This window comes from Salminus brasiliensis, chromosome 25 (genome assembly GCF_030463535.1).
Source record: "Salminus brasiliensis chromosome 25, fSalBra1.hap2, whole genome shotgun sequence".
Lineage (NCBI taxonomy): Eukaryota > Metazoa > Chordata > Actinopteri > Characiformes > Bryconidae > Salminus > Salminus brasiliensis.
Genome location: NC_132902.1, coordinates 19359371 through 19385116, shown reverse-complemented (window position 1 = coordinate 19385116; position 25746 = coordinate 19359371). Strand labels below are relative to the sequence as shown.

The following is a 25746-nucleotide window of genomic DNA, read 5'->3' as shown; positions in this document are numbered from 1 at the left end:
GTCCAAGTGATGGTGGTGTTTCCACTGCCCTGGCTTTTTATTTCTGGGAATCGACTCTTGCAACTGACATCTCTGTTTCAGATCTCCACCCAAATGTTTTTTTAACCCATCTTTTTCTGTCCTCTTTAGTCGTCTGCGCATCTTTTTACATCCCTTTTTGAGCGTCCTATCTCTCTCTTTTTCTTAGACCTGCAGCCTGTGACGTACTGTGAGCCAGCGTTCTGGTGTTCTATATCGTATTACGAGCTGAACCAGCGAGTCGGGGAAATCTTCCACGCATCCCAGCCATCTCTCACAGTAGACGGCTTCACTGACCCATCCAACTCGGAGCGCTTCTGCCTGGGACTGCTGTCCAACGTTAACCGCAATGCTGCAGTGGAGCTCACCCGCAGGCACATTGGTAAACCTGCATTCTATAGTATAGAATTACTATGCAGATAATGATGATATCACACCTTGTTGTGATACTGACTACTGATCATTTTGGGGAGGTTTTTCACTCCATTATCCATAAACGATGTGCACAGAGCAGGTAAAAGGTTAAAGTTGGATCATTACTTAATTTGACTTAAATCATCTAAATTAGACATGACCATTATAATGCGCTTATGTTAGCGGAAAAGCCGCAGCACAAGATGCCAAACATGCAAGACACTTGATACTGTATGATGGTTCAAGGTCATGAAGTAATGTTTTCATAACACCAGTTTAAATGTTAATTTCTTTTTTCTTTGGATTCCACATTTCGTAACTGCATTCGTCTGCATGTGTGTTTCACAGGTAGAGGGGTGCGTTTATACTACATCGGAGGTGAGGTGTTTGCTGAGTGTCTCAGCGACAGTGCCATCTTTGTTCAGAGTCCCAACTGTAATCAACGCTATGGCTGGCACCCTGCCACCGTCTGCAAGATTCCACCAGGTCAGAGAGAGAGAGAGATGTCAACATTTTCATTATTTATTAGGAACTTTGGTGGCTTTTATCTTGTGACTCAAGGCTTTCTTCTGATGTCTGTTGCTCCTCATCAGGCTGTAATCTGAAGATCTTCAACAATCAGGAGTTCGCTGCTCTTTTGGCCCAGTCTGTGAACCAAGGCTTCGAGGCTGTGTACCAGCTCACCCGAATGTGCACCATCCGCATGAGCTTCGTCAAGGGCTGGGGAGCGGAGTACAGGTGAGCTCCTGCACTGTAATGCACTTGATCTACACTTTATTGACAAAAGTATTGGGACATGGTATTTGTCCTGCAAGGATTGATTGTGTTCAGTGGATGTTTTCCACCTTATCCCCAACTCCCCAAGTATTGGATGAAGTACCATCATTTCAGAACTCAGTTCCACTGCTTCACAGCTCAATGTTTATTCTAAATGCTATATATGATGACAGTCTTTTTGGAGACAAAAAAATAGAAGCTGCAAAAATGTAAATTATATGAAATAAAATGTAACTTTATGTAATCTTTATGTAATCTTTTCATTTTATGAGTTATTGAGAACCACACCCAAAGCTCCTCCTTTCAAATGTCCATCTTTACTTTTTATTCCCTGTAAAAGCACCCTACCAGCTCCCAATCTCCTCCCTGTTTGTTATTTCTATCTTAAAGTCCAATTTCTGTTAATCAAAAAGGGGGACTGTCCTTCTAACCTGAAGGAGAACCCAACCACATCTCCAGCCCATCTCTCCTCCTACAGTCATACAGTCTTCTCTCAAGCCACCATCACATGGTCCGAAGTCACAATTATCTTTAGTCGTAAAAGTAGCTACAGTACATTTATTGTCACTCTCAAACTATTTTTTCAGACAAGGAATGCTCTGCAAAGTATTATGAATTAAAAAGGACATTTCCTTGTTCCTCATCTTTTATGGTCTTTCATACATCTGCTGTTCCTCTTAGCTGTTGCAGTCATTAGGTATATAGGCACAGAATGAACTAGCTGGCTTTGCCCAAATAGTTTCTGGAAAACAGTTAGCTTCCCTCATTACTGGACCTACAGGAGTTTGTGGTATGCATTAGGAGTTATTATTTTAACCCTCCTAGGTGCCCCATGGCATGTACACCATGCAATGCCTGTTTTTGTATTTTGTATCATTATTTTTGTATCATTTGACAGCAAATTCTGTCAGAATTCAGACAGATGTTCTGTTGATTCCATGTGTGTGTCTGTAAGTATAAAAGGAGCCTAATTAATGCTGTAAATAGTAGGTGATAAAAATGTACATTTAGTGACATATGAATGGAGAAATCAGATATGTCCATTGTGGGCTATAAATGGCTCAGATGAGTCAGAGTGGCTGAATGTGGAAATCAGATTTCTGTGGACTCAGATGGCCATAGTCCAGTGAGTATTTACAGGAGAGCTGGTGGTGCGTGAACTGGCCGGGCAGAGCTGTTTGCCTGAGTGGGCCAGCTGTCTAGGTGGAAGAGCACCTGGTCGCCCTCGGCTCAGCATGCCAGCCATGTAAACTATTAGGTCTACGTTAGCAAGTCACACCACTCCAAAAACAAATACACACACAGCGCACAGAGAAGTGTCAAAGTTTCCTGGTTTGAGCTTCTTATGTTCTCTCCCTCTCTCTCGCTCTCGCTGCCTTGCTCGTGAGTAATCGTATTGTTGGAAAGGGAGTAACCGAGACCATAATCGAAACCACTTGTGGATTTCCACCAGTGACATTTAACACAGAGCAGAGAGAGAGAGTGAGCTAAGTGGGAGAAAACGAAGGACAAAACGAGAGAAAAAAGAGAATACAAGAAAAAAGGTTTAAAACTAGAAAGTAAGAGAAATGCTCATTTCCAGACAGCAGCCATTCTCTTATACCCTTTCCAGCTCTCTCGGGCCACTTACACTCTCTCACTGCACTGGTTCTTAAACAGCTGCTTAATCCTTTCATTTTTGAACAAGTAGTGATCCCCATCCATTCAAACTCAACTTAAGACCCCTTTAGACGTCTAGTACCCCTCAACCTGACTACCATAAATCTGAGTGTGACAGGGCAGCGCTTAAAAGACATCCAAAGCTTCTCTTTAACAGACTCAGCTCAGTGTGCTTGCTCTGTCACATCTGTCTTTACTCTGTAGATTAACTTTCACTCATCTCACCTTTCTCAGGAGAATGCTGGTATGACTTGATGAATGCTGCAAATGGTTAGCAATGCTCTTCCTCAGCAAGTGCCTCTGAAATGCTGCTAAAGGGTGGAGGATGGAGATTGTGTCACAGTATGTTTAAGTATTTAGGGCTTCAGTAGCAACCTATTATTTCTGGGATCAAAATCATGAAATGGATCAAGTATCCATTTTAAATAATAATAATATTATTAATTATATTAATAACATTATTATAATTAATAATAATTAATTAATTCAATGGAAGTCAATGGAAAATAATTTTATTCCAAGTCATTTAGAGCATTTCTATTCTATTTCTATTATTTACACAGTGTACAAAGCAGCTACAGGGTAACACTGGTAACAGATGGACTTTCATCATCAGAGTAACAGCTCCCTATGAGACGATGCTAGGCTACATCTTTGAAAGAAAACCAATAGAGACCATGTCGAGTGTTGGGTGTTGTGATTACCAATGAGAACCAGTAAACAGAGTTCAGTTGAGAGCAGAAACGTTAGTAGATTCTGCTGAAATGAGGCAATGCCAACTCTAATTTTGCGGTAAATGAGCCAAACCCAGAGACTGCAGACTCCTAGACTATACTACTGCGCTCTTTGAGAAATATGTATACAAAATTATTACTTATGACTTATTTATGTTGGAATAACTGAACACTTCATCACCACTATTGCAAACTAAACTGAATTCCGCACACAGCGCCGCGCCAGCGGCAGTATTTGGACCGGCGTTCTCCTGCATTAGCGCAGTCAGTAAGTCATATTTTTCCCTCTTGCTCACATGTTGAGAGGAGTCATTTAAAGCAGTGAGAGCCTTAACCTGAAGAGAGGGGGATAAAGTCAGAGACTTTCTCTCTCACTCTCTCGCTCACTCCCGCTCATACCCGTCTTTCATCTTCCCTCACTCGGCCACTCACTCTAAAACCCTACAGCACCACCACACACTTCCTCTGCCCCCCCAGCATTTTTCACTGGCCGCTTCAGCAGCGGGTGGAGGAGCTGCTGGCAGCTCAAGGTCATCGCCAATAGAGTCACTGAGAGACTAGAGGAACAAACTAAGAGAAAGTGTCTAGAGAGATGAAACGAGAGAGAGAGAGAGAGCGAGAGAGGCAGGGAGGAAAAGACTTGAGGGAGCTGCTGTTGGTTTAAACATATCCTGAAGTGTCAAAGCAGCTATTAAACTCTATTAGGAGAGCAAAGCGGAAGCCACAATGAGGAAGAGTTGGAATTACTCTGTGGTGTGTGTGTCAGAAAGAAGAAGTGTGTGTGTGTGTGTGTGAGGGAGGGAGGAAGAGAGGCAGAGAGAGAAGGGGTTTGAGTGTAAGGCTTAGTGAAGGAGTGTGTGAAAGAGTAGAGTGTGTGTGTTGTGTGTTTGACAGAAAGTAAATGAGTGTGTATCACAGAGAGAGAGACAGAGAGAAGGTGAAGAGAGAGAAAGAAAAAGGGAGAGACAGAAAGAGAGAAAAAGAGAAAGTGGAAAAAAGAGGAGAGAGAGACAGACAGAAAATAAAGAAAAGGAGATACAGAAAGATGGAAGGAAGAGAAAGAGAGTGAGAGAGAAAAAGAGAAAGAGTAAAAAGAAAAATGGGGGAAAGAGAAAAATGAGAGAGAGAGGCAGAAAGATAGAGGGAAAGCAGAAATATAGCAGAGAGAGAGAGAGAGAGAAAAATACTGGAATATGGACTATAGGGAGTGCAAGAGTGTGTGTTTGTGTGTGTAGAGAGAGAGGGAGACAGAAAGAATACTGGAATATGAAGGACCATAAGGAGTTTGTGTGTGTGTGTGTTTGTGGTGTAGAGAGAAAAGAGAGAGAGAAAATAGAATAGGAAGGACTATATTCAGTGCATGTGTGTATGTGGTATAGAGAGAGAGAGAGAGAGAGAGAGAGACGTAGAACATAATGTCAGTGGCATGAAATAGGGTCCAGGTCTTTGAGACGATATGTGTGTGTCTGTGTATGTCTGCACACGTGTCTGTGTGTGTGTATATAATAGAGAAAAAGAGTCTGAGGCATTGTGTAAGCAGTGAGGAATGTAGGAGTGTGTTTGGCAGTGACGGCGGTCCTGTGGGGCTGGACCTGTGTGGAGTTCTGTGGAGCTGGATCGTACGGAGCCGAGTTTACACACACACTGAGAGCTCAAATCCAGATGGCCTGGCAGCCTCTGCACTGCTACTGTCACTGCAGCCCAATCAGCTGTCGGAGGCCCTGCTGCTCTACTGCCCAAATCATATCATTGGAGATCATTATCTGGGAATGGTAGGGGCTAACCCCGTAAACTGCAAGCTTATTATTCTGCTAGTACTGCTAGGTTTAATATTCAGTAAGCTCTATAAATGGTTCGGTAAGGATATTGAAAAGAGACCGATATTTAATGATTAATTCATTAAATTGCTGACACAGATATGCACATGGTGTCCCAGTACTTTTGTCCATATAGTACTTTCAGTGTAACAAGCCTATTTTCAACCATGTTACTTTGCCACACCTGACCTTCCTTTTATATTGAGCTTGTAAAAACAATTAGCTGGTTTATGTCACTGATAGGGCCCACATGAGCTTAGCCAAGCCTGGCATGGCACTGTAACTGGAGGGAGCTTCAGCCAGTCAGCTAACAGTAGTTTTTAGCCTTTTTAACCTCACTTCCATGTTTTTGTTAAAGTATACATTGCATTTAGCCTCTAGAACAGTGGTGGGCAACTGGGGCTGAGTTTTAATGATTTCCTGTTATAACAGACCTTCTACACCTGGAAATGAACAGGTGAGTTAAATCAGGTGTGCTTGAGCAGGAAAGGAAAAGGAGCTGTTAAATAATATGCATCCACAGCTCACATATCAGTCAATAAACTCTCATATCAGACAGTGACTAAAACTACTGATGTGTGTGGTATTTAGGATGGTTTGATTGGTATCACAGTTCTGACAATATCAGTTGGGCCCTATTATGTAGCTATAAGAGTGAGCAGTTGAAGTGTGGACAGTTGAAGGAGTTAAATACCAGTGGTCAATAACTGCCCTTGATTCAATCTCTGATCCTCTTCTAACTAATTTTAACACATGTCCTTTTTTACATTCTTCTCTTGCCATCTCCCTGTCTCTCTGCCTCCTCCTCTCTCTACTCTTCAGACGGCAGACAGTGACCAGCACCCCCTGCTGGATAGAGCTTCACCTGAATGGACCCCTGCAGTGGCTGGACAAGGTGCTGACCCAAATGGGCTCCCCCACCATCCGCTGCTCCAGTGTGTCTTAAAGAAACAGCACAGGAAGTACTCAGACCAAAACTAGAACTGAAACCCAAAAAAGGTTCTTATGGGAACTGAGGGTGATGACCCTGAAACCCATCAGCCAATAGGAAACCACAGCTTCATCTAACAAAAACAAACCCTATTTCAGCAGCACTTTCAACACACGTTCATCTCAAAGAGGAAGTGTGCAGTAAACAGTACAAAAGAAACAGTACAATGTTTTTTTTATAATTTTCGAGTAATGTACATATTGTTTATTAGCAGCGTCCTGTAGAGCTTGTGAGATTTTGATATTTAGAGCCATTTTGCTTGCAGAGCATGCGTGCTGTACCCTTCTTGTTCCGTTTGTCTTAGACGTTGTTTTGTTACGTACTGCAAAAGGTGTATGATGACACCCCAGAATGATGTAGGGACGAGTCAAGTGCTTTTTGTGTACAGTGAAATATTAATGAAGTTTTATAAATTTCAGTTATTTTATTTTTATTTTTAGGGTCTTTTTTGTTTTGTTTTAAACAAAATGATAGAAGAAAACCCTTGTCGTATGTACCATATTGTACATGTTAATGTGATTGGAGAGTCTCCAGTCATGTTAATGTAACTTCTCTCCAGTGTGGAAAAAAGGACTATCAGAGTCTGTCCTCTGCCTGAATAAACCAGGACGTTCATTCACTAACCTATCTAAACATCTAAACAGTAGCCAGCCTTTGACAGAGCCTTTGACAGATGCAGCTGAATAAAGTTCACTAAGTGAGTGAAACACATCTCTTTAAGTAGCACCATAATTAGTCAGTGCCTTGCGATGCGAAAGTGGAACTGGCAGCATTAACCGTTAACTTTCACTGGGATGCACTGAAGGTCACTCTACTACACGCACATGATAACACATTTAGCAGAGCTGTGCACCTAAGCAGATGTACTATCCTATGCATTTTATTGCTCAGCAGCAAAACAGCATGGGTTTGAGCGAGAATGGGGAGGGGGTGGGTGTGGGGTGCATGGAGGTGGGGCAGTAGTAGACATCTGAAGCTTGAAAGGCTGTTATTCCTCCTGTAGTAGTGTTTAATCTGTCTATATGGAGCCATGCCAAGTCTCACTGTGTGTGGGTATGTGTGTGTGTACGTACGTTCTCCTAAGATGTGCTTATGGTAGCAGTTTAATCTGTGGGCCAGCTGTCTCTGCTGTGGGTGTGTGTGTGTGTGTGTGTGTGCCCTCCTATTGAGTTCAAATAGGTCTATGTGCAAGGAAGAAATGGGCCTCATTCGATCTTCCTGTGTGTGGAAGGTGTGAGTGTAGCTTTTTTCCACGCTTTTGTGCATTGTCCTCATTTTACAGAAGCATCTCGTTCAGAGTCCCTTGGTGAAGGCTGTTTAGTGAACAACTGAACGGGCATTACTTTTACTAGATTAGAGGGCATTCGGACATCAGTGCGCAGTTCGTCTCAGACTGCTTTTGTTTTTAGCTTAACCATGATTTCGTTTTTTGAAACTCTCACCTGGGCTGCTGGCCTTGTGACTGACTTTGTAAGAAAAATGCCGTAGGAAGGCATGGCTATATTCCCTGCTTCAGGACACCCTGAGCCATCACTGTTGTGGGCGTGTAACATTCCATACCTGTACTTCTGATTTTGCCGTTCTTATCTGATCATTCATTTAGCTTCATGTACAGTTAAGCATATCCAAATAAGGATAGCAGACAGGCACACACCAGTTTATACTTATATAAGTGCAAGTGCAAGAAGTGATGATGTATATGAATTTATGTAAACAATGGTTTTCACATAGGTTTATATAAGGAAAAGTACAAACATAAATGTAGTATTTGGGATTATTAGAGTCTAAATGAGGCATTCATACGATTTCTTTAAGAATCATTGGGTATATCTATTGATAATACCCTATTGATATAATACATATACATGTGTGTGTGTGTGTATACATATATATATATATATATATATATATATATATATATATATATATATATATATATATATATACACAGAATATGTTCATGGCTTTAAAGTCCTTTTTAATATGGACATTTGAGCTCAGTCAGTTATCCATGAATATGGACACTCCACTAATATCCATCGAATAAGTGTGCCTTTGCATGAAGTTTCATAACTCACATCATACACATAGGGTAGGTTGTCCAGCTTAGAGTGACTTCTCTTGGTTTAACTCCCGATAAAACAGTCTGTAAATATGTCTTATAAATGATTGCATGCCTGTTTTCAGAGATTTTAAAACTTTCTACCCTAGATTCTATTTTGCTACCAATTTTGTGAGAATGACAAGTAATGCTAATTTACTCAGTTGTGTCCAAAGGCTTAATGGAGGCAAAACTGCTGGCAGATTTTTTTAAAGAAATACAAAAGCCATGTATTTTTATACTGTTAACATAATAGAAAATGGGTTTTGAAAAGGGAAATATTGGTCAAATGATACTTTTTTGTGCAGCGTATTCAGTTAGCAGTTGCTGTTGCGTTTGTTTTGAAGAGCAAGTTTTTGCTTGCCTTCTCAGCTCTGTGATCTCCAACAAGAGTTGGAGTAAAATTCTATGAAGTCAAAGCTATGAGCTGATGACAACACTGTAATGTACATCATATAGGTTCTGCACTTCAAAAACACCATATTACATTTCTCCCAGATGCAATTCTCTTTTTTTATAATAAATAATGGTGCATGTTATGATCAACAATGACCATCAATTCTGATCATCCATGATGTTCTTGTTGAGATACAGGTATTGATTAGCCGTTCTATTGTCAATGAAAAGATACAAATATACATTAATTGTCATCCTTGAGATAAAAATAAAGATCTCATTTGAATTTTATCAGCAAATTGTTGAGTTAATTTTCAGTAGTATGCATCATTGTGCTTGTGTTATTTGTTGATCGTGTTTTTTTATTTTGCTTTTTCTGTGATGTTGCGCTTAGGTGTTTTTGTTATGCTTTAAATCTGTTTATTTCTTTTTGTAAAAATACAAATATATAAAAATATATATAAATATATTCTGTATCATTTTTCTTTGCATCCAAAATGTTTGTCACCTATATACTTCATTGTATTTGTTATTATTGTACTTTTAATAAAAAGATATATCACAAATACTTTTAGATTTGGGTTCGTTTGGTCAAATACATTACTATTCTAAGGTATGAGCTCAGTTACACCAAAAAGAAATTCCTTATTTCTTACTGTTGTCTACATTTTAAAATAATAGTGAAGACTTCTAACCCCACTTTTCCCTACTTCATGATTTGCTACCTGTGTTGCTTTTCCTGCAGTCTTAGAGCATTTATAGAATTACAATTCACACAGGCACACACAGGCATCAACTTCACTATTTCTAATCATTTCACTATTTATATCTTATCTTTTGGGGACCAAACTGCCATTGACTCTGTCATCGACAAAATGGCATATTCTCTGGCTAGAACCTGGGGACCATACTGTTATATACCCAGGCAAAACTTTGGGGAGGCATAGTGGCATATGCTCTGGCTAAAACCTGGGGACCATAATGCCATATACTTTGACTAAACCTTGGGGGCCAAGCTGGCATATCCTATGGCTAAAATCTGGGGACCATATTGATATATACTCTGGCTACATCCTGAGGATCATAGTAAAATACATTCTGGCTTTAATTTGAGCACCATGAAAGCACATTCTCTGGATAAAACCATACTGGCAATCATTCTGCCTAAAACGTGGGGACTCCAATATAATATCTTCTTGCTAAAATATTGGATCATAATAGCATATTCTCTGGCTGACACTTGTAGACCATACTGGTATATAATGTAGCAAGATGAAAGTAAGCTTATTGGCATGTCCTATTGCTAAAACATGGAGACCATTCTGACGCACACTATTATCATGCACTATATACTGTGGTGCACAGCTACAGTGCTAAGCAGGGCCTTCACTGGGTGTGCCACACAGGGAGAATTACAGACAGATCCACCTAATAATACTGAGCTTGACGTCTGTAGGTGTCTGGCTCCCCTACTCTGTGTTTGTATTGCTAGGTTACAGGTAACATAACCCCAGCCTCTGACCCATTATAGGCACTATAGACAGTGTACTGGTCTTTGTTCAGAAGACCCTCAGGGCAGGGTGAGAGAAACCTGCTAATCCCTCTTTTTCTCACACACACATACTCAGGTAATATAACAGTGGGACAAAAGCTGAGTGTGTTCACTCTTACCTGAGCACTACAGATGTGCACTTAGATGAGTCATGCCATGTTTTAAACACCTTCTTAGTGACAGTTACACCCACTGCGTCTGTTCAGATGTGTAAATTCTCTGTATGTGCTAAAATAGCAGTGTCTTTACTGAAGACCTAGAAGGTAATCTAAGTAATACTGGAATACATTCAGTTTTATAAAATAAAAAATAAGATAAAATGTAATAACTATAAAGTAGCAGATATGGTTAGGGGGAACAATTTACGTAAGCAATAGAATACTTATTAAGTCACATAAGTGTCACATAAAACCTTGTATCTCAATTTTTGACAAAACTTCAATCTGGCAGTTGGTCCTTGCATTGACAATTTCATCACGAATAGACCAATAGAAATGCTGCAAAACTACTTGGACTTTATCCATTTTCCATTGACTTCCACTGACACGTAAAACTAGGTGTGGCGCATAAACTGTCACATCATAGAATCATTATATTAACAATTTATATGAGTTTTATATAATAATTGTATATATCTATAGTAAAATAAGCAATATCACTTTCACAAGTAAAACGTATCATGTGTTTTTTGTTACATGTGTGGTATAGAGATTTAGTTTCAACATTTATAGCTTAATGACTAATGACTTTTTTCGACAAAAGTATTGGGACACATTTCTCATTCATGGTTTCTTTCAAAATCAAGGCTCCTAAAAAGAGTTATTCTTGCTTGTGCTGAAGTAACTGTCTCTACTGTCCACTGTCCACTGTTGGATCTTCCCAAATGTATTGGATGGAGCACCATCCATCGTTCCACTGCTCCACAGCTCAACGCTGGGGGTTTTATACCCCACTAACCTACGCCTGGCATTAGGCACGGTGCCAGTAAGTTCATGTTTATCTGCCCCAGAGAGTCCTATTGTATAGGCAATACTTTTCTACAGGCTCTCTACTAGACAAGCGGTATGGGTGCAACTTAAAGTAGCTGAATGTATTCATTAGAAAGGGTGTCCACAAACATTTGGACACACAGTATTTATATTCTATAAATATTTTAGGAAAAATTACCTCAGTAATCAAGAACGTGATCCAACCCATCCAAAATTATGGGTAGTGGGACACAAACTTGCACTCAAGAAAAATGGAGATTTATGACAATAGCCCAGCCCAGATATTAGCCCAAATATTTACATTTACATTTATGGCATTTAGCAGACGCTCTTATCCAGAGCGACTTACAAGGTAACTCGTATTACAGAGGTGGGTCAGTGTAGTGTTAGGAGTCCTGCCCAAGGACTCTTATTGGTGTAGAGCAGCACAGTCACCCAGACGGGGAATCGAACCTTGGTCTCCCACATGGTGTGGTAGCTCAGTGGCAGGTAGTGGTGTTATCTGTTGCGCCACACCAACCACTGTTACTGCCATATTTAATATATGGCAGTATCTGAATTTCAAACATGACTTCATTCATTGCACTCACAAACTATTACTTAGCTAATGGAGGAACCTGTAGTGGGATGTTCTATGTAAACCAGTTTTAATGACAGTCATGACCCAAGCTCAAACCCAAATACCCTCAGGCTCCATGACCTGCAACTCCTCACATATCCTGCATAGCAACACCACATTCATTACCCAGCCCACCCTTAAGCAAAAGCACAGACAGCAATATGACAAGTGACAGGAGCTTTACCCCCCTCCCCTCCCACTGCACTTTTAAGTAAATGGGTTTGGGGTCAAACCTCCCCCTCTTGTAAAACACATGAATGATTCACTATCTCCAGAGGCCTTTCCAGAGGCTTCTGCTGGTCTCAGTGGTGAGCAGAGGTGGGTAGTAACTAGTTACAGATCTAATTTGTTTGTAGTGTTGTGGATAATAATGGGATTGTTTTTACTCAAGTGAATTCTTACACCTTCCTTTACTTGTCCGCATGAAGTGCTGACATTAAGTTCCTCATTACATTTTAGAGTAAAACTGTTCTGTTGGTTTCACATTTTGGAAAACTGAAGAACTTTGTTGTCTTAGCTTTTTATTTTACATCACAAAACTCCTAACAAGAGAATAAGCACACCTAACATACGTCAGTTTCTTTTTTATTTCTATTTGTTTGATAAATATTTCTCTTTTTTCATTATTTGGTACTGTCAGTTAACCCACCAGACTGATGAGGGGAGAAAGCATGGCCAGTTTTGCTCTTTCCGACTCCATCTGCTGATGACAAAGCGGCATGGCTTGGGACTCGAACTTGCAACCCTTGGGCCATGTTTTTGCAGTTTCCATGCATCTATGCTATGCAACTCTGTAACTTGTTTTTTTGACCTGATCTGACCCCTGATCTGACCTGTTTTCACTCCAATTTACTTTTGGATTTTGGTACCTTTTCATTTTGTAAGTCTTTACCTAATTAAAATAACCATAAGCCTCATTAACCAACCATTTTTATGAGGTTGTTTCTTCTTAAAACCCATTTAGACAATTTTCATGACTGAGGTTTACATTTACATTTATGGCATTTAGCAGACGCTCTTATCCAGAGCAACTTACAAAGTTACTCGTATTACAGAGGTGGACCAATGTAGTGTTAGGAGTCTTGCCCAAGGACTCTTATTGGTGTAGCGCAGCACAGTCACCCAGACCGGGAATCAAATCCCAGTCTCCCACGTGGTGTGGTAGCTCACTGGCAGGTAGTGGAGTTATCTGTTGCGCCACACCAACCAAACATTCGGACATTTACCAATTGCCTAGCAATTTTCAAGGTCATTGTTATAAGAGCAGGTTTAAAAACACCATGAGTCTGATTCATGAAACTTTTCTCAAGAATAAATCCTAAAGTCTAAGGAAGATACTGATGAATGAGGTCCAATGTTCATTACATGAGTACTCCAGAAAAAGACTTTACCTGTTAGTGGTCTGTTCTTTAACCCCATAAACTCTAGACTTATTATGCAGGTGGCTTTAGTCTTATTTAATAACTACTGTAAGACTAATATATAAATTATGAGGAACTTAAGAGCACGTGTGAACCTCAGGGTCAGCTTCCTGATCGTGAATTCAGCCTAGACTATGTTAGACTTAGACTATGTTACAATGGCAGCGTCATCATTGAAAACTGATAGCCGAGATTTAACCTTAATTTGGGTCTGCTTAATAAGCACTTAGAATTTGAGGGGTTAAGGAAATAGGCAGGCACATCTCCCCTTTAAGCATTGGTGCCCTCTGTTGGCAGAAGACAATAACACAGTGATCCACTGCCCTCTGCTGTTGTGTCAGTAATGTCATATAGTGTCTCAGATTCATTATTCAAAAAGACAAAAAGCAGCACCCAGACAGGCTGAGACGGATGTGTCAGACATACTGAGACTGTTTGGGACCGCCGGGCTGTTCAGGTCTTAAGCCGATTGTTTGAAACCTGTTGACGACCGTTGTTCACCAAAAAAATTCAACACCTGGTTTTCCTCTAGCTGAACTGCAGCGCAGGCCATTAATGCCTTATGTTACACTCATGTATTGTGTTACTGGATGCATTCCAGCTGGACATTTATGGGCCAGCTGAATGAATGTTCTTGTCTTGCAGCTAGAACATATATGTCAGTGTGCATGTGTGTCTCAATTGTTCCACCAGTTCAGGGTTAATTCACTTTGCAGACGTATGCTTTCCTACAGCAATGCCTGCATTGTTATACTGTAGGGGAACATTGGGTTAGTTGACTGCTCCTAATTTCTGGTGCAGTGGGGAAGGTGCCTAGTAATACAGATACTCGAATGTTACAATTTGAGGGCAAAGGTCATATATATTTTTTACTATTTCTCTAATTGTAAGATACTGGAGTGATTTTTTCACACCACAGAGTAAAACACTGGATGTTTTAGGTTATTCACATGAGAGAACTTCAAGAAATCCACCTAGTCACTAAACTGAGGGCAAACAGGAGAGCAGTATCAATGGGTCCTCATTCAGCCACTGTTCAGAAGAAGAGAATTCTTCTTAAAATCCACTCAAGCACTTTTCACAAAGTTTCTGACCTTTTTACCAGTGTTTTCTTATTTAGCATTCGTTTAGTTTACGAGGGGCAAATGGATCCATCATTAGAAGAGCAGAGCTGAGTTCTGAATCTGACGTAGACTTTTTGTTAGGGCGTTTCTTCAGAACAAATGTAAGAAAAATCATAGGAAGATATCAGTGAATGAGGCCTAGTGTTTTGTTTCTGCCTCAAGGCGAGCCCTTTAATACAGTACTCCATGATGGGGATGTTCTCACATGAGAACAGAGCAGAGCAGTTTTAACATCTGTGTATCTTGTTAGTCTCTCATTTCTGTCTAAAATATAAAAGGGGAATAAATAGTGTGGGTAAATCATCTCCAGAAACGTGCTTGTTTTGCAATGTGATGGTAAATAAAATATCATAATTTTAAATTAAATTAAATCTGGGTGACTCTCAACTTTCTCTTACTCAATCCTGATAAAACAGAGGTTCTACTTTTAGATTCAGGTTTTGGTCAGTCCAGTTTTGCTGTGATTCTCCTGACCCCTTAGATTTGGATCTCCGCTCCTCAGCTGCCCGCTGATAGGCTGTCCTGCTCTGGATCACCTTACTGCATAGCTGTGCTTATGACTGTTTATCTGCATGGACTTTCACATTTCACTCACAATTATGACTTGATGTCACATTTTCCACAGCTCTTATTTCACTATTTCTTATGTTTTTTATGCTTGTTGTTATTTACCCACCATTATGCTGAGCAGGACAATAAGACGATGGGTGGATGTAAGTTTTTTAATGACATTAATAAGAATGTAGTTATATTTTCACGTCTAAAATTATGCCCAACATCATCAGTCAGTTAGAACTGATTTCCAGCTTTTAAAATCTTGATAACAACTGGCTAGGGTTGACTGGAATAAAACACTGGCCCTTTGTGCATAACTGTGGACACCCCTGTTTTACTGTCATAGGATAATGCCATGACAGTAAAACAACAAAAAAGCACATCCCCACACTGAAGGGAAGTCGTAGCAGCTGTGCAGGAGTGCTGAAATACTGAATCTTCAATCTTAATGAATTTTCTGTTCAGAACTTGTTCGTAATCTTGAAACAAACATGTGTAGATGCTGTGATTGTACGATCTGTCCAGGGCAGTGACATTTTGAAGTTGTCCTTTAGTATTAAACAGAGCATTCCAGTGCATCCCAGCCTATCTATCTTCGAAAAAGTGCCCATGTCCAAGTGTGTTAGCTGAGAGCCCAACTGCCGTGAGCCGATGATGAGAGACTGACAGGGAGGTTAAACTGAACAGATGACTCTACAAAACTCCTTCGCAACCTGCTGACAGCAACATAAAGGTCAGCTGTCACAGCGATGACGGCCACTGCCTTTGTTGGTAAACAAATTAATCTTCTTAAAGGTCGCCATTTGTCCTGCCTTGATTCTCACTCCTGTCTGTCCTTCTCTCATCCTCTCCCTTGTTCTCTCCTTTCTATCTCTGGTCAGGAGGAAAATCTGTCAGATCTGGCCGGCGCACCACAGATTGCTGTGGTATCAGCATTCTGCAGCAGTAACACACACCTGATTGCGGCGTTGCGCGCTGCTGCGCCACAGCTGTCCCAGGACAGAATCCTCTACATGCCAATAGAAACAGCGCTCAGCTCTCCAACTGGCGCTCACTGGACCCCTGCCCACCAATGTCCACATCAAAGTGGAGCTAGCCAACACCATCCACCCAGCCTTAGGCCTTCTGTCTATGATAGAGACAGACGCTGCTGTTGTGTCTCCTGCGTGGAAATGTGTACACCTGCAGAGCTACACTGTGTCAATTAGGGTCTGACTTGGTGGGGGAGCTCAAAGCAAAGGAAAAGTTTCTGTCTCACCTTCGCTGTGTTCGAAAAGGTCCCCTAATTACTGTTGTAGCTAAACTCTTTGTCTATTTATATGTAAACAAAAAGAAGCATTATTAGGCCACACTTTATGATAATGATAAAGCAGAGACAGAAAGTTGCATTTTTCTTGTGCTTTATGTAATTTAATTTGGTTTATTTAGGTCAAAATGAGAAAACCCCTCTGATTCTACATCTATCAGTCAAGAACAGAAAGCTGAGGCTGCAGTGGACACAGGCTCGCCAAAAAACTAAATACAGCTGAAGACATAGAAAAACATAGCCTGGTCTGATGAATCTGGATTTCTGCTGAGGTACACAGATAGTGGGATCAGAATTTGGCACAAGTTACATGAATAATGGACCCAATCTGTCTTGTGTCAACAGTCCAAGTTGGTGGATGTGGTGTAATGATGTGGGGAAGACAATCATGTCAACATGGAGCAGAATCTCGAAGGAATGTTTCCAACATATTGTGGAATCCATGCCACGTAGACCCTAAGAAGTATTAGTTAAGTGTTCCTAATAAATTGCTCTGTGAGTATAGTTGACAGTGGTATAACAACTGGGGTGGGGGCTAGGGGACAATCGCACTGGGGCAAGTGGTAGAAACTCCTAAACAATCCTTACTAGGCCCCTCATATGGTACAACTGTACAACCATGACTCCCGGAAAGGACCGGAAACTCCTAACACCATACCTCACCAGTTATGCTGTGCAATAAGAGTCTGCAGGAATCTCTACAGCCTTCTTATTGGGATAAGTAGCTAAATGTTATTCACTGAAAGTAATTTTATATGGGGGGCCTATTAATCCATCAGTTCACCATCAACGGCTCTGTTGGATTTTTGCAAATTTCCAGCAACCATGTAAACCAAGACTCCAGCCCTCCGCAGCTCTTTTTCTGTCCTCAGAACAAAAGTCTTGAGAATTCAATTTTACTCCAGCAGCTGCCAGAGCGCTGATTAATGGCTGCCCATATCTCTGCCTGCTGAAAAGCAGCCATTTTGAACGGCAGAGAAATCCGAGCAGTGACCCGCAACTAATAACATTCTACTTGAGCAGGCTATTGAGCGCAAAGCACCACTGTTTATTGTGCTGCTTGATGGCGGCATGGGCCGTAAGTGAGACAGGCCAGGGGGTTAATAATCTAAACTTTGGGGTTTCCCATTCCTGCGGGCAGCAGGGGAGAACAGTGACCTGGATAATATAGTGGGAGTGCAGTGAGTTGATTGTAACTGATGAACAGTAAAGTATTGAGGGAGCTGCGAGGCCTGGGGAATGCTTGCAGATTTAAAGGTTAGGTCTATACTTGAGTCAGAGGAATGGTTTAGGGGCTGTATGTAATATATGACAAACTGACATGTGGGAATTTTTTTTAGGTGTTGAACGCAATTATACTTAAAAATAAAGGTTCCCAAATGCTTCTTGGCTTGAGTTAGCGGTTCTTTAATTGGTTTTCTAAGCTTTTGAAGCTTATGGATGGTTGTTTTCTGGTGGAAAGTTTGAAGATTAAAAACTTTTCACAATTACACATTCCATTATAATGTGTGCTAGATCGAGGGTTTATCCCTAGGCTAGGCCTATTCCACCAATCGTTCTCTCCAGTAAAGTACAGTAATGACAGTAAATTACAAATCTGTCTATGTTTATTTTGGATTTGGCCCATATACCCTCTTAAAAACAAGGTGCCTCAGAGGGTTCTTTGAGGGAAGCCATTAAAGAACCACTTTTGGTTCCATAAAGAACGTGAATATTGGTTTTATTGGATTTTGGTAATTATATACACATAAAAATCACAAAACATCCCCTCCCGTCCCTCCACCCGGGGTGAGGTCCACTCATACACCTCTATTACAAACTGTTTAAAGTATCTTCATTTTTACAGGTGTTTGTGCTGCTATAGTCTAAATACTCAGTTTTGTAACTTTCTCTCTTTTCCTTTTTTAAAATTCAGTGTCCATTTTTTGTGTATTTTCTACATCCATGTAAACCAACCACCTAATTAGCAAGTTAATGCTATCTTCAAAATTATACAGAAATTATACAAAGCGGGCATCACTGCGGTGCCCAGGGTGCAGAAAGGGGTAAAGGGCATAGCTCAAGGGCCCAACCCTGGAGCAAGGCCAGTCCCTCAACCGCTGAGCCACCACTGCCCACCCAGGCTCGGCAAGCTGCCACTGTTGGGCCCTTGAGCAACACCCTTAACCCTCTTTGCTGCCCAATGGCTGCTCACCACTCTAAACATATGTGCTCACTGTCCACTGTGTGTGTTTGCTCACTAACATGTAAGTGTGTGTTCACTGCACAGATGGGTTAAAGGCTGTTTTATCGAACCCGCAACCCTGTCTTCAATAGCCAACAGTGCTCTAAGCGCTGAGCCACCACAGTTAGTCGAACTAATATGGTTCTTTAAATGAAAGAACCCTCTCCGCTGGAAAGCCACAACCTTGTGGCCCACGTCACTGCCATCTCAGACATTATCTGGATGGAATGAGAAATGTTTAAGTAGAAAACTAGTCTGAAAAGTATGGAGGCAGCTTGTTCATTTAGCAGTGGTGTGTTGTCCCTGTGGTGTGCCAGCATGGCTGCGGGGAACAGAGGAACAGACGCTGGGTGCTAATGAAACTCTGAGGCGCTGGTTCTGGTTCCGGTTCTGCTGTCGTCTTGGCTTGTCTCCCTGTCTGTTCCTACCAGATGTTTTGGTGTAGCTGCATACGTGGAGCGCAGTTTCAGCCCTGTGGATATAGTCTGCAGTTAGTGATTAACTCAGGACAGCTGGCGCGACATTTGAAGAGGTGATGTATTGTGGTGGAGTGATGGGAGAGGGTGATAGGGTGAACGGTGGTGGTGAGTGGAATAACAATGAGATAACAATGAGGGCTGAGGTGCAGCATATTCCAACACCGTATCTCATAAGTAAGGCCTGAAAGGGCCATTGTGACACTTAAGCATTTAGAGAAATTCAGCTGCTGAGAAACAACTCTTGAGTTTTCTTACTTCTCACTTAAGGTCTTTTTGGTCAGACTGAGCTCATCTTAGTGATGGAAGAAAGATTTCTGAAAGCAGCGAAACTATATTGAGATCTGCTGTATTTCTCCTCTCCTCCTTTGGGTTAGCTTTATGCTAAATAATAAAGTTATTGCCATGGTAACAAATCAGAAATCAAATGACAAAAAATGGTAACATGCTTTAATAACAAAAAGTATACAATAGATTTACTTTCCGATAATAATAATAAATAATAAATAATAATAATAAATTATTAAGTCAGACCAACACAATCTTTGGATGAACAGTTTATTAAACTACAATTTTTTTTTTACAATTTGTCATTATTTCACCAGTTAATTACCAACTAAAATCACTGAAACAAATGTAACATTTATCATTTAGTACCAATTCATTATATATAAATAATTATTTGTTACCATGGATTTACCATATAATCATTTTATAAATAATTACTGTATTATCTGTAAAATTTGCCTAATTTTACTAAGTAAATTACTAAAATGACTAACATTAATTTTCACTCACATAACAACGGTTCCAACATTGTTCACTAGCTTGTTGAATTCTGTTCCCTATAATAGTGGCCTGCATAGTGGTCTGGGTTTTTGCATGTAGGGGATAGGAAATATGGCACAGTTAAGGACTTCTGATGGCTGTATTTAGTTGGATTACAGGCTATTAGAGGGGAGGTAGCTCTTCAGGAGCAGGATTGAAGACGGCTGCTTTAATAGCTGTAAGTGTTAATGACACAAGGCTTGAATATTAGGGGTGAAGATAAACCAGGCATGTACCAACAGACGATATTCTAAAAAAAATCCTTAATATAAGCTCATTAAATTAGGTTTCAAAAAAGATGAATTGCTACTCAGAGCCTGCATTGCCAGTTTCAGAACAGTTCTATCAGGGAAGTGTAAAAACGCTATGACTAATGTAGGCGCTTGAAAGAAGGGCTTTGGCTTGGCAGATATCTGAAGCATAGCAGAAACACATGGGCAGAGAGGAGAGTTGCGCTGGCACTGCGCTCACGCTTAGATGCAGCTGCAGGCAGGGTGGCACTACTGCCGTCAACATCTGCAGAACAGGACTGTGGCAGGACAGAGGTGGACACTGTCTACTGACTTATAGCATTACCCACTGACTTTCTATTTCTGTTCATAAACTCCCGCTGTTTCTCTGAAGCTCTGTGGAGAAAAAGTTTCTGCTCTTTCAGAACACTTTAATCACTTTCTGCTCTGACTGTTAGGCACAATGTCCACACTTTCTAGGCAGGAGGTAGAACCGTTTTGGGGTATTGTTCCTCTGGGGAGGTTTTTTATCTCTTTTATTTAAAGAGGATTTCACAAAGAACCCTGGCGAATTTGTTCTAGCTAACATTGAGAGGCTTGGAGTTCCACAGATACTCTTTAAAATGATGGTGCTTAAAGCGATGCTGCAGAAGAACACTTTTTGTTCCATAAAGAACCATGATTGTAACAGAGATATGTGAGCGTAAGAACCTTCACTTGATGCAAAAATCTAAACGGAGATGGAAAAATCGATCGTCAGGGTCCCCCGAGTGGTCCAGTGGAATAAGGCACTGTTACCAGTTTAACCAGAGGATCACAAGTTTAAATCAATCTGGTAATGCTTCTAGCCTAGCCATCAGCAGTCAGGGCCCCAAGAGATTGCAGCTGGCCTTGCTTACTCCAGGGGATGGAAGAAGGTGTTTTCTCCCCACATCACTACAGTGCAACACTGGCCAGGTATGCAGCGCTTTTCTCTGAGCATGGTTGCTTGGTGACGCTTGGTGAGGCACTGGTTGGCTATGAACATGTCAGAGGAGGCTAAAGTCAGTCTTCATCCTCCCTGTGTTGGGAGCACTGCATGTAATAGGCAAAGAATAAGTATGAGTTGGGTAATTTGTGGGGGTAGAATAAAAAATAAATAAATTAAAAGATCAATCAGCTTTGTATCGGTATTAAGAGCCTATCATCATGATCACACAGATCATATTTAAGGATAGTTAAGGATTACAGCAGCTCCACAGTGCAGTTGGGAATGGTAATTTGCAGCTCGCTCAGCTGGTTTGAGTTTGACAGAATTTTAAATATGGTCGATTCCAAAAAGTGAAGTACATTTCATCTCTAAAAGAAATAGAGAAAGAAATGTTGAACATACTGCAAAAACTCTAGGGGGATTCAGCTGACGACACCAAATTCAGCCTGAGGAGGTCAAAAACGAAACCACACTAACAGCTGAAGCTTTTTAGCAGGGCTGTGTTAAAGCATCCTGGGGCATCCTTCTGCCAGTGCTGTTTATCACATCGAGGAGGCTAACTGAGCATCCATCAAATTATATTTCTGGAGCTCAGCTCTGTTTAAACTACAGGTACAGGAGCACCAAGCTGACAAGGGTCAAATTGCGATGGCTAGATGACTGAGCCTTGTGGGTTTTTCTAGTATGCAGTGGTCAGTATCTACCAAAAGTGGTCCAAGAAAAGGAAAACTGGTGAAAAGGAAAACAGGATCATGGGCACCTAAGGCTCACTGATGTGATGCAATGAGGCCCCACCTGGGCATGTATGGCTGCCAGTGAAACTGGGTTACTGGTGTTTATTAGTGATGTCACGGCTGATGGAAGTTGCAGGATGAATTCTGAAGAGTATTGATCTATATTTCATGCTTAGATTCCATCAAATGCTGCAGAACAGTTAGGACAGTGCCTGTGATAATGACTCAAAAGCATCTTACCCATTAATTGCCATGTTTACTAGGTGACTTACAGCAGGGACATCAGTAGGACTGGACTCCAGCCTCAGTTCCCCACAACCTGGACTAGTGTAAGTCAACCATGTTCTAAACCACATCAAAATATCTTTTCTAGACAAATAAATATCTGGATACCTTAGAGCCATTCTTGGCCCTGTATTAATAAAGGTCAGATTGCAAAGAGGAGTGGACATTTATAATTATTATTTAAAAGAAAGTCAGCCACGCAACAGATAGGGTAATATTACTTCATAGCTATATGTTTTGGTTATAGCCACTTAAAACAGTGTAACCTATCAACAATACATTTCATACCACTGAAACAAAGGCAAAGACATCAGTTATGTTAGCATAGACTTTTTATAATTAATATCATAATTAACAATATTCATAATATTAACTAGTAATATTAGGCAGGCAAAAAGGTAGAGAGCTGGGCCTCTCTAAATTCAGTGTGTGCTATAGTACACCAGCTTGTCTGGAAACGTCCCTGACCAAGACATTCATTTTTGGATAATTACACCCATAAAGGTTGCCTCAGTAGTCACACCACCTTGGAGACTAATTGAACTCCAAAGATGAATTTGTCTGAAAAGCTTGCAGCTGATTCAATTAGTCATGTAATTTACACGTCCTGTATCCATGTTAAAAGAACGCCAGCTTGTGACTGGTGTAATCAAACCGTGTGCGACTGAAATGGTAACTCTATAGGAACAGCGTTTCTATTATTTAATGTACGTTAATGTAACAAGATCCTAATTGCAGATAATTTAGGACCTTTTCTATTGGCCCATTCTTCCTGAAAGGTTCACACAGTGGGCAGCTGGCATTGTCAAAGGGTGTAAAAAAAATAATAAAGTGAAAATGTTACAGGAATTTGACACAACAGTGTTGTTGATTAGCCTGCATGTGTGCTTGTCTGCGAGTAGTGCCTTTATAAAGGCCTTAACCCTCCTGTCAGTGATCCATGTTTGTGATCTCTGGCAGCTGGCAACCAACTAGGAACACTTCAGGACTTCCAGGAGGGCCATTACCCTGCACCCATCATTACTGCTCTCCCTCAGTCTTTCTCTCTCTTTCTCTCTCTCTCTCTCTCTCTCTCTCTTCATTACACACACACACACCCATCAGAGCCTGGAGACGGCCTGCTCGTCTTATTCAAATTGGTCTCGGCAGGAAAATGCGTTCATGATGATGGGGATAATAGCGGAGGAGAAAAGAGCGAGTCTTCAGCTTCAAACACCATTTAATTTGGAGATTAAGCAAATAAAAAGCCATTACGGGCAGCCTTACTGCAGTAGCAGGCTGCTGTTACAGGCCAGTATGCACCCTCATTTAACGGAAATGAGCTATAAAAGATTGGTATTGGGCGTGTTGGTGTTGTAAGTGTGTATATTTTCATCCTCTTGCTCTTCCTTTTCTGCTCTTTATGGACATCTGGAATGATGAATGCTTTGTTAATGCAGGTTAGGCCTGGGTTTTTTGTTTTTTTTGGAACTGTGATGAGAGGCATGTTGGGATTGGAAAGGGCTGGAATATACTAAGAAATCCATCGCCGTTTTAATCAAATGTGCAGTCAACATGATTAGCTCCAACGTCTGATATTATTTAGATCTAATTACCAGCAGATGGTTCCTTTATCTGCACTTAGGGTAAGTGAGCCAAAGAGATGCGGCAGGCGCAGGAATCATTAGGAAGTTGAGCCGAGGGTTTTTCTCTCCCCCCGACTCTCCTCTCACACGCTGTAATAGTCATCACCCAAATGTTAATTAGTGCTAATTTAATTATTTAATTACATGTGCGCTCTTCGTGCCCTGTCTTCCCCTCCCCCTCATCTCTCTCTGGGCTCAGATTGATATCTGAGCGTGAAAGCATTCATTAGTCTAATGTTATATTTTAGATAAAGGCCTGTTCGTTAATGAAATACACAGGCAATAGAAAGTTCACCTGTGGAAAGAGATGCATGGGCATGCATGGGCACTGACTGACATGGGTTAAATATTTAGAGGGCCAGAAAATGGGGTTGGAACTTATGTCCTCCTGGAATCAGAGATGGTTAATTTGGGTAAAAATATATTACATTTATTAAGCCTTTTATAATATTGTAATGTATGTTGCATTTGTTAAAGGTCATACAGCTTTGCTTAGGCAGGTGGCTTGTTTTCATTGGTCTGTGAGTTGTAAGCATTTACTGTAAAAAAAAAAAAAAAAAAAAAAACAGCTTATAAACTTCCAGAAAAAAAGACTTAAAGAGGATGTGACCGCTCTGCACTGCTGTCAACATATTATTGACAGTATATGTTCTGAAATGTAAAGCGCAATAAAGACATGACTGGGGGCTCAGAGTGGTTCAGCAGTCTAAGGTGCTGCTATTATGGTCAGAGGGTTGTGAGTTCGATTCTGTTGCCATCACAGCCAGAGTCAGAGAGAGCACAGTTGGCCATGCTCTTTCTGGGTGCATAGATGACACTCTCTCCCCTCATCACTCTTAAGCGATGTTGGCCAGCACAGGCATCTGTTAGCTGGCAGGGTGGAGCTGGGGACCCGGCTCTTTCCCCTAAGCATTGCATCGGCTGCAGTTAGAAAAACAGCGCTGACTGGCTTAGTTAATACATGTGAAGCCAGTGTAGAGTGTTAAGTCTGTACCCTCTTGGTTTCGGAAGTATTGGTAGTGCTCCACTAGTGCACCAAATGCGTGGGTTAGTTTGCAATACCAAAATTGGGGAAAAAAAGGAATGATGCAATGACTGAACAACAGGACTAATTGCCAGCATAAAAAATCCAAAAGCCCACCAAAAGCAGGAGCCATCACAGAACTGATGTATGACTTCAGCTTAAAGTACTCCTGTTTTCATACTGTTTAACACAGCTTCACTATCGCTGCTGTCTTCAGACTCTTACATCAGTTTTACTACCTTGTTTGCCACTAAGGCATAGCCCACCTCTTCGCTAGTTTTAGGAGTGAACGACCCAATGCCTCCCTCCAAAGTTGGCACCTATGGACGCCAACTTTGGGTGTGGGTGTGTTTTGTGTGTGTGTTGCGTTCAGAACACTAGCTATAGGTTACCTGTGGAGAGGGAGATAAACCAGCTCACCAGGATTCTGATGGAGTCATACGGATTATATCAGCTATCAGCCTTAATGCCACCACTGATCACTTCATTTTCAGGCATGTGCTTTTAAATGGCAGCTCCGATCCTGCAGGAATTTCATCAGCACTTCAATTGGTATAATGGCACTTCTCTAGAGAGGAAATCTCTGCTTTCCAGAGACTAGTGAACAAGCCATTCTACAGTAGCTATGGAGTGTGGAGATCCTGCTTGTGGAGGACCTGCTTATACTGCATTTACGTGGTCTTCATTGTTGCATAGCTGTTTACCCCTTTCAGACCCTGCGCCCATTACAGTAAACATCATCTTCTTCTATATTTGTTTTAATGCACATAACACCAATTGAGATCTACTGTTCATCTGAACGGATGTTTCTGTCAGTCGAACGTCAATTTAGCCCCTCCTACTGCATCTGGAAAAGAAATCAGGGCACTGAAATGAA

The 25746-nt window shown here is 41.0% G+C and overlaps 1 protein-coding gene across 1 annotated transcript in view; it reads left to right on the top strand.

Annotated features, from left to right (window-relative positions):
• smad3a (SMAD family member 3a) overlaps positions 1 to 7325 on the top strand; it is a 34423-nt gene extending 27098 nt beyond the window's left edge. Inside the window, exons 6-9 of the mRNA XM_072671071.1 lie at positions 188 to 400; positions 781 to 918; positions 1026 to 1170; positions 6242 to 7325. Of these exons, the coding sequence (XP_072527172.1) occupies positions 188 to 400; positions 781 to 918; positions 1026 to 1170; positions 6242 to 6365 (620 nt within the window). The 3' untranslated portion in view covers positions 6366 to 7325. The remainder of the gene's footprint in view (positions 1 to 187; positions 401 to 780; positions 919 to 1025; positions 1171 to 6241) is intronic.
• Positions 7326 to 25746: the final 18421 nt, after the last annotated feature.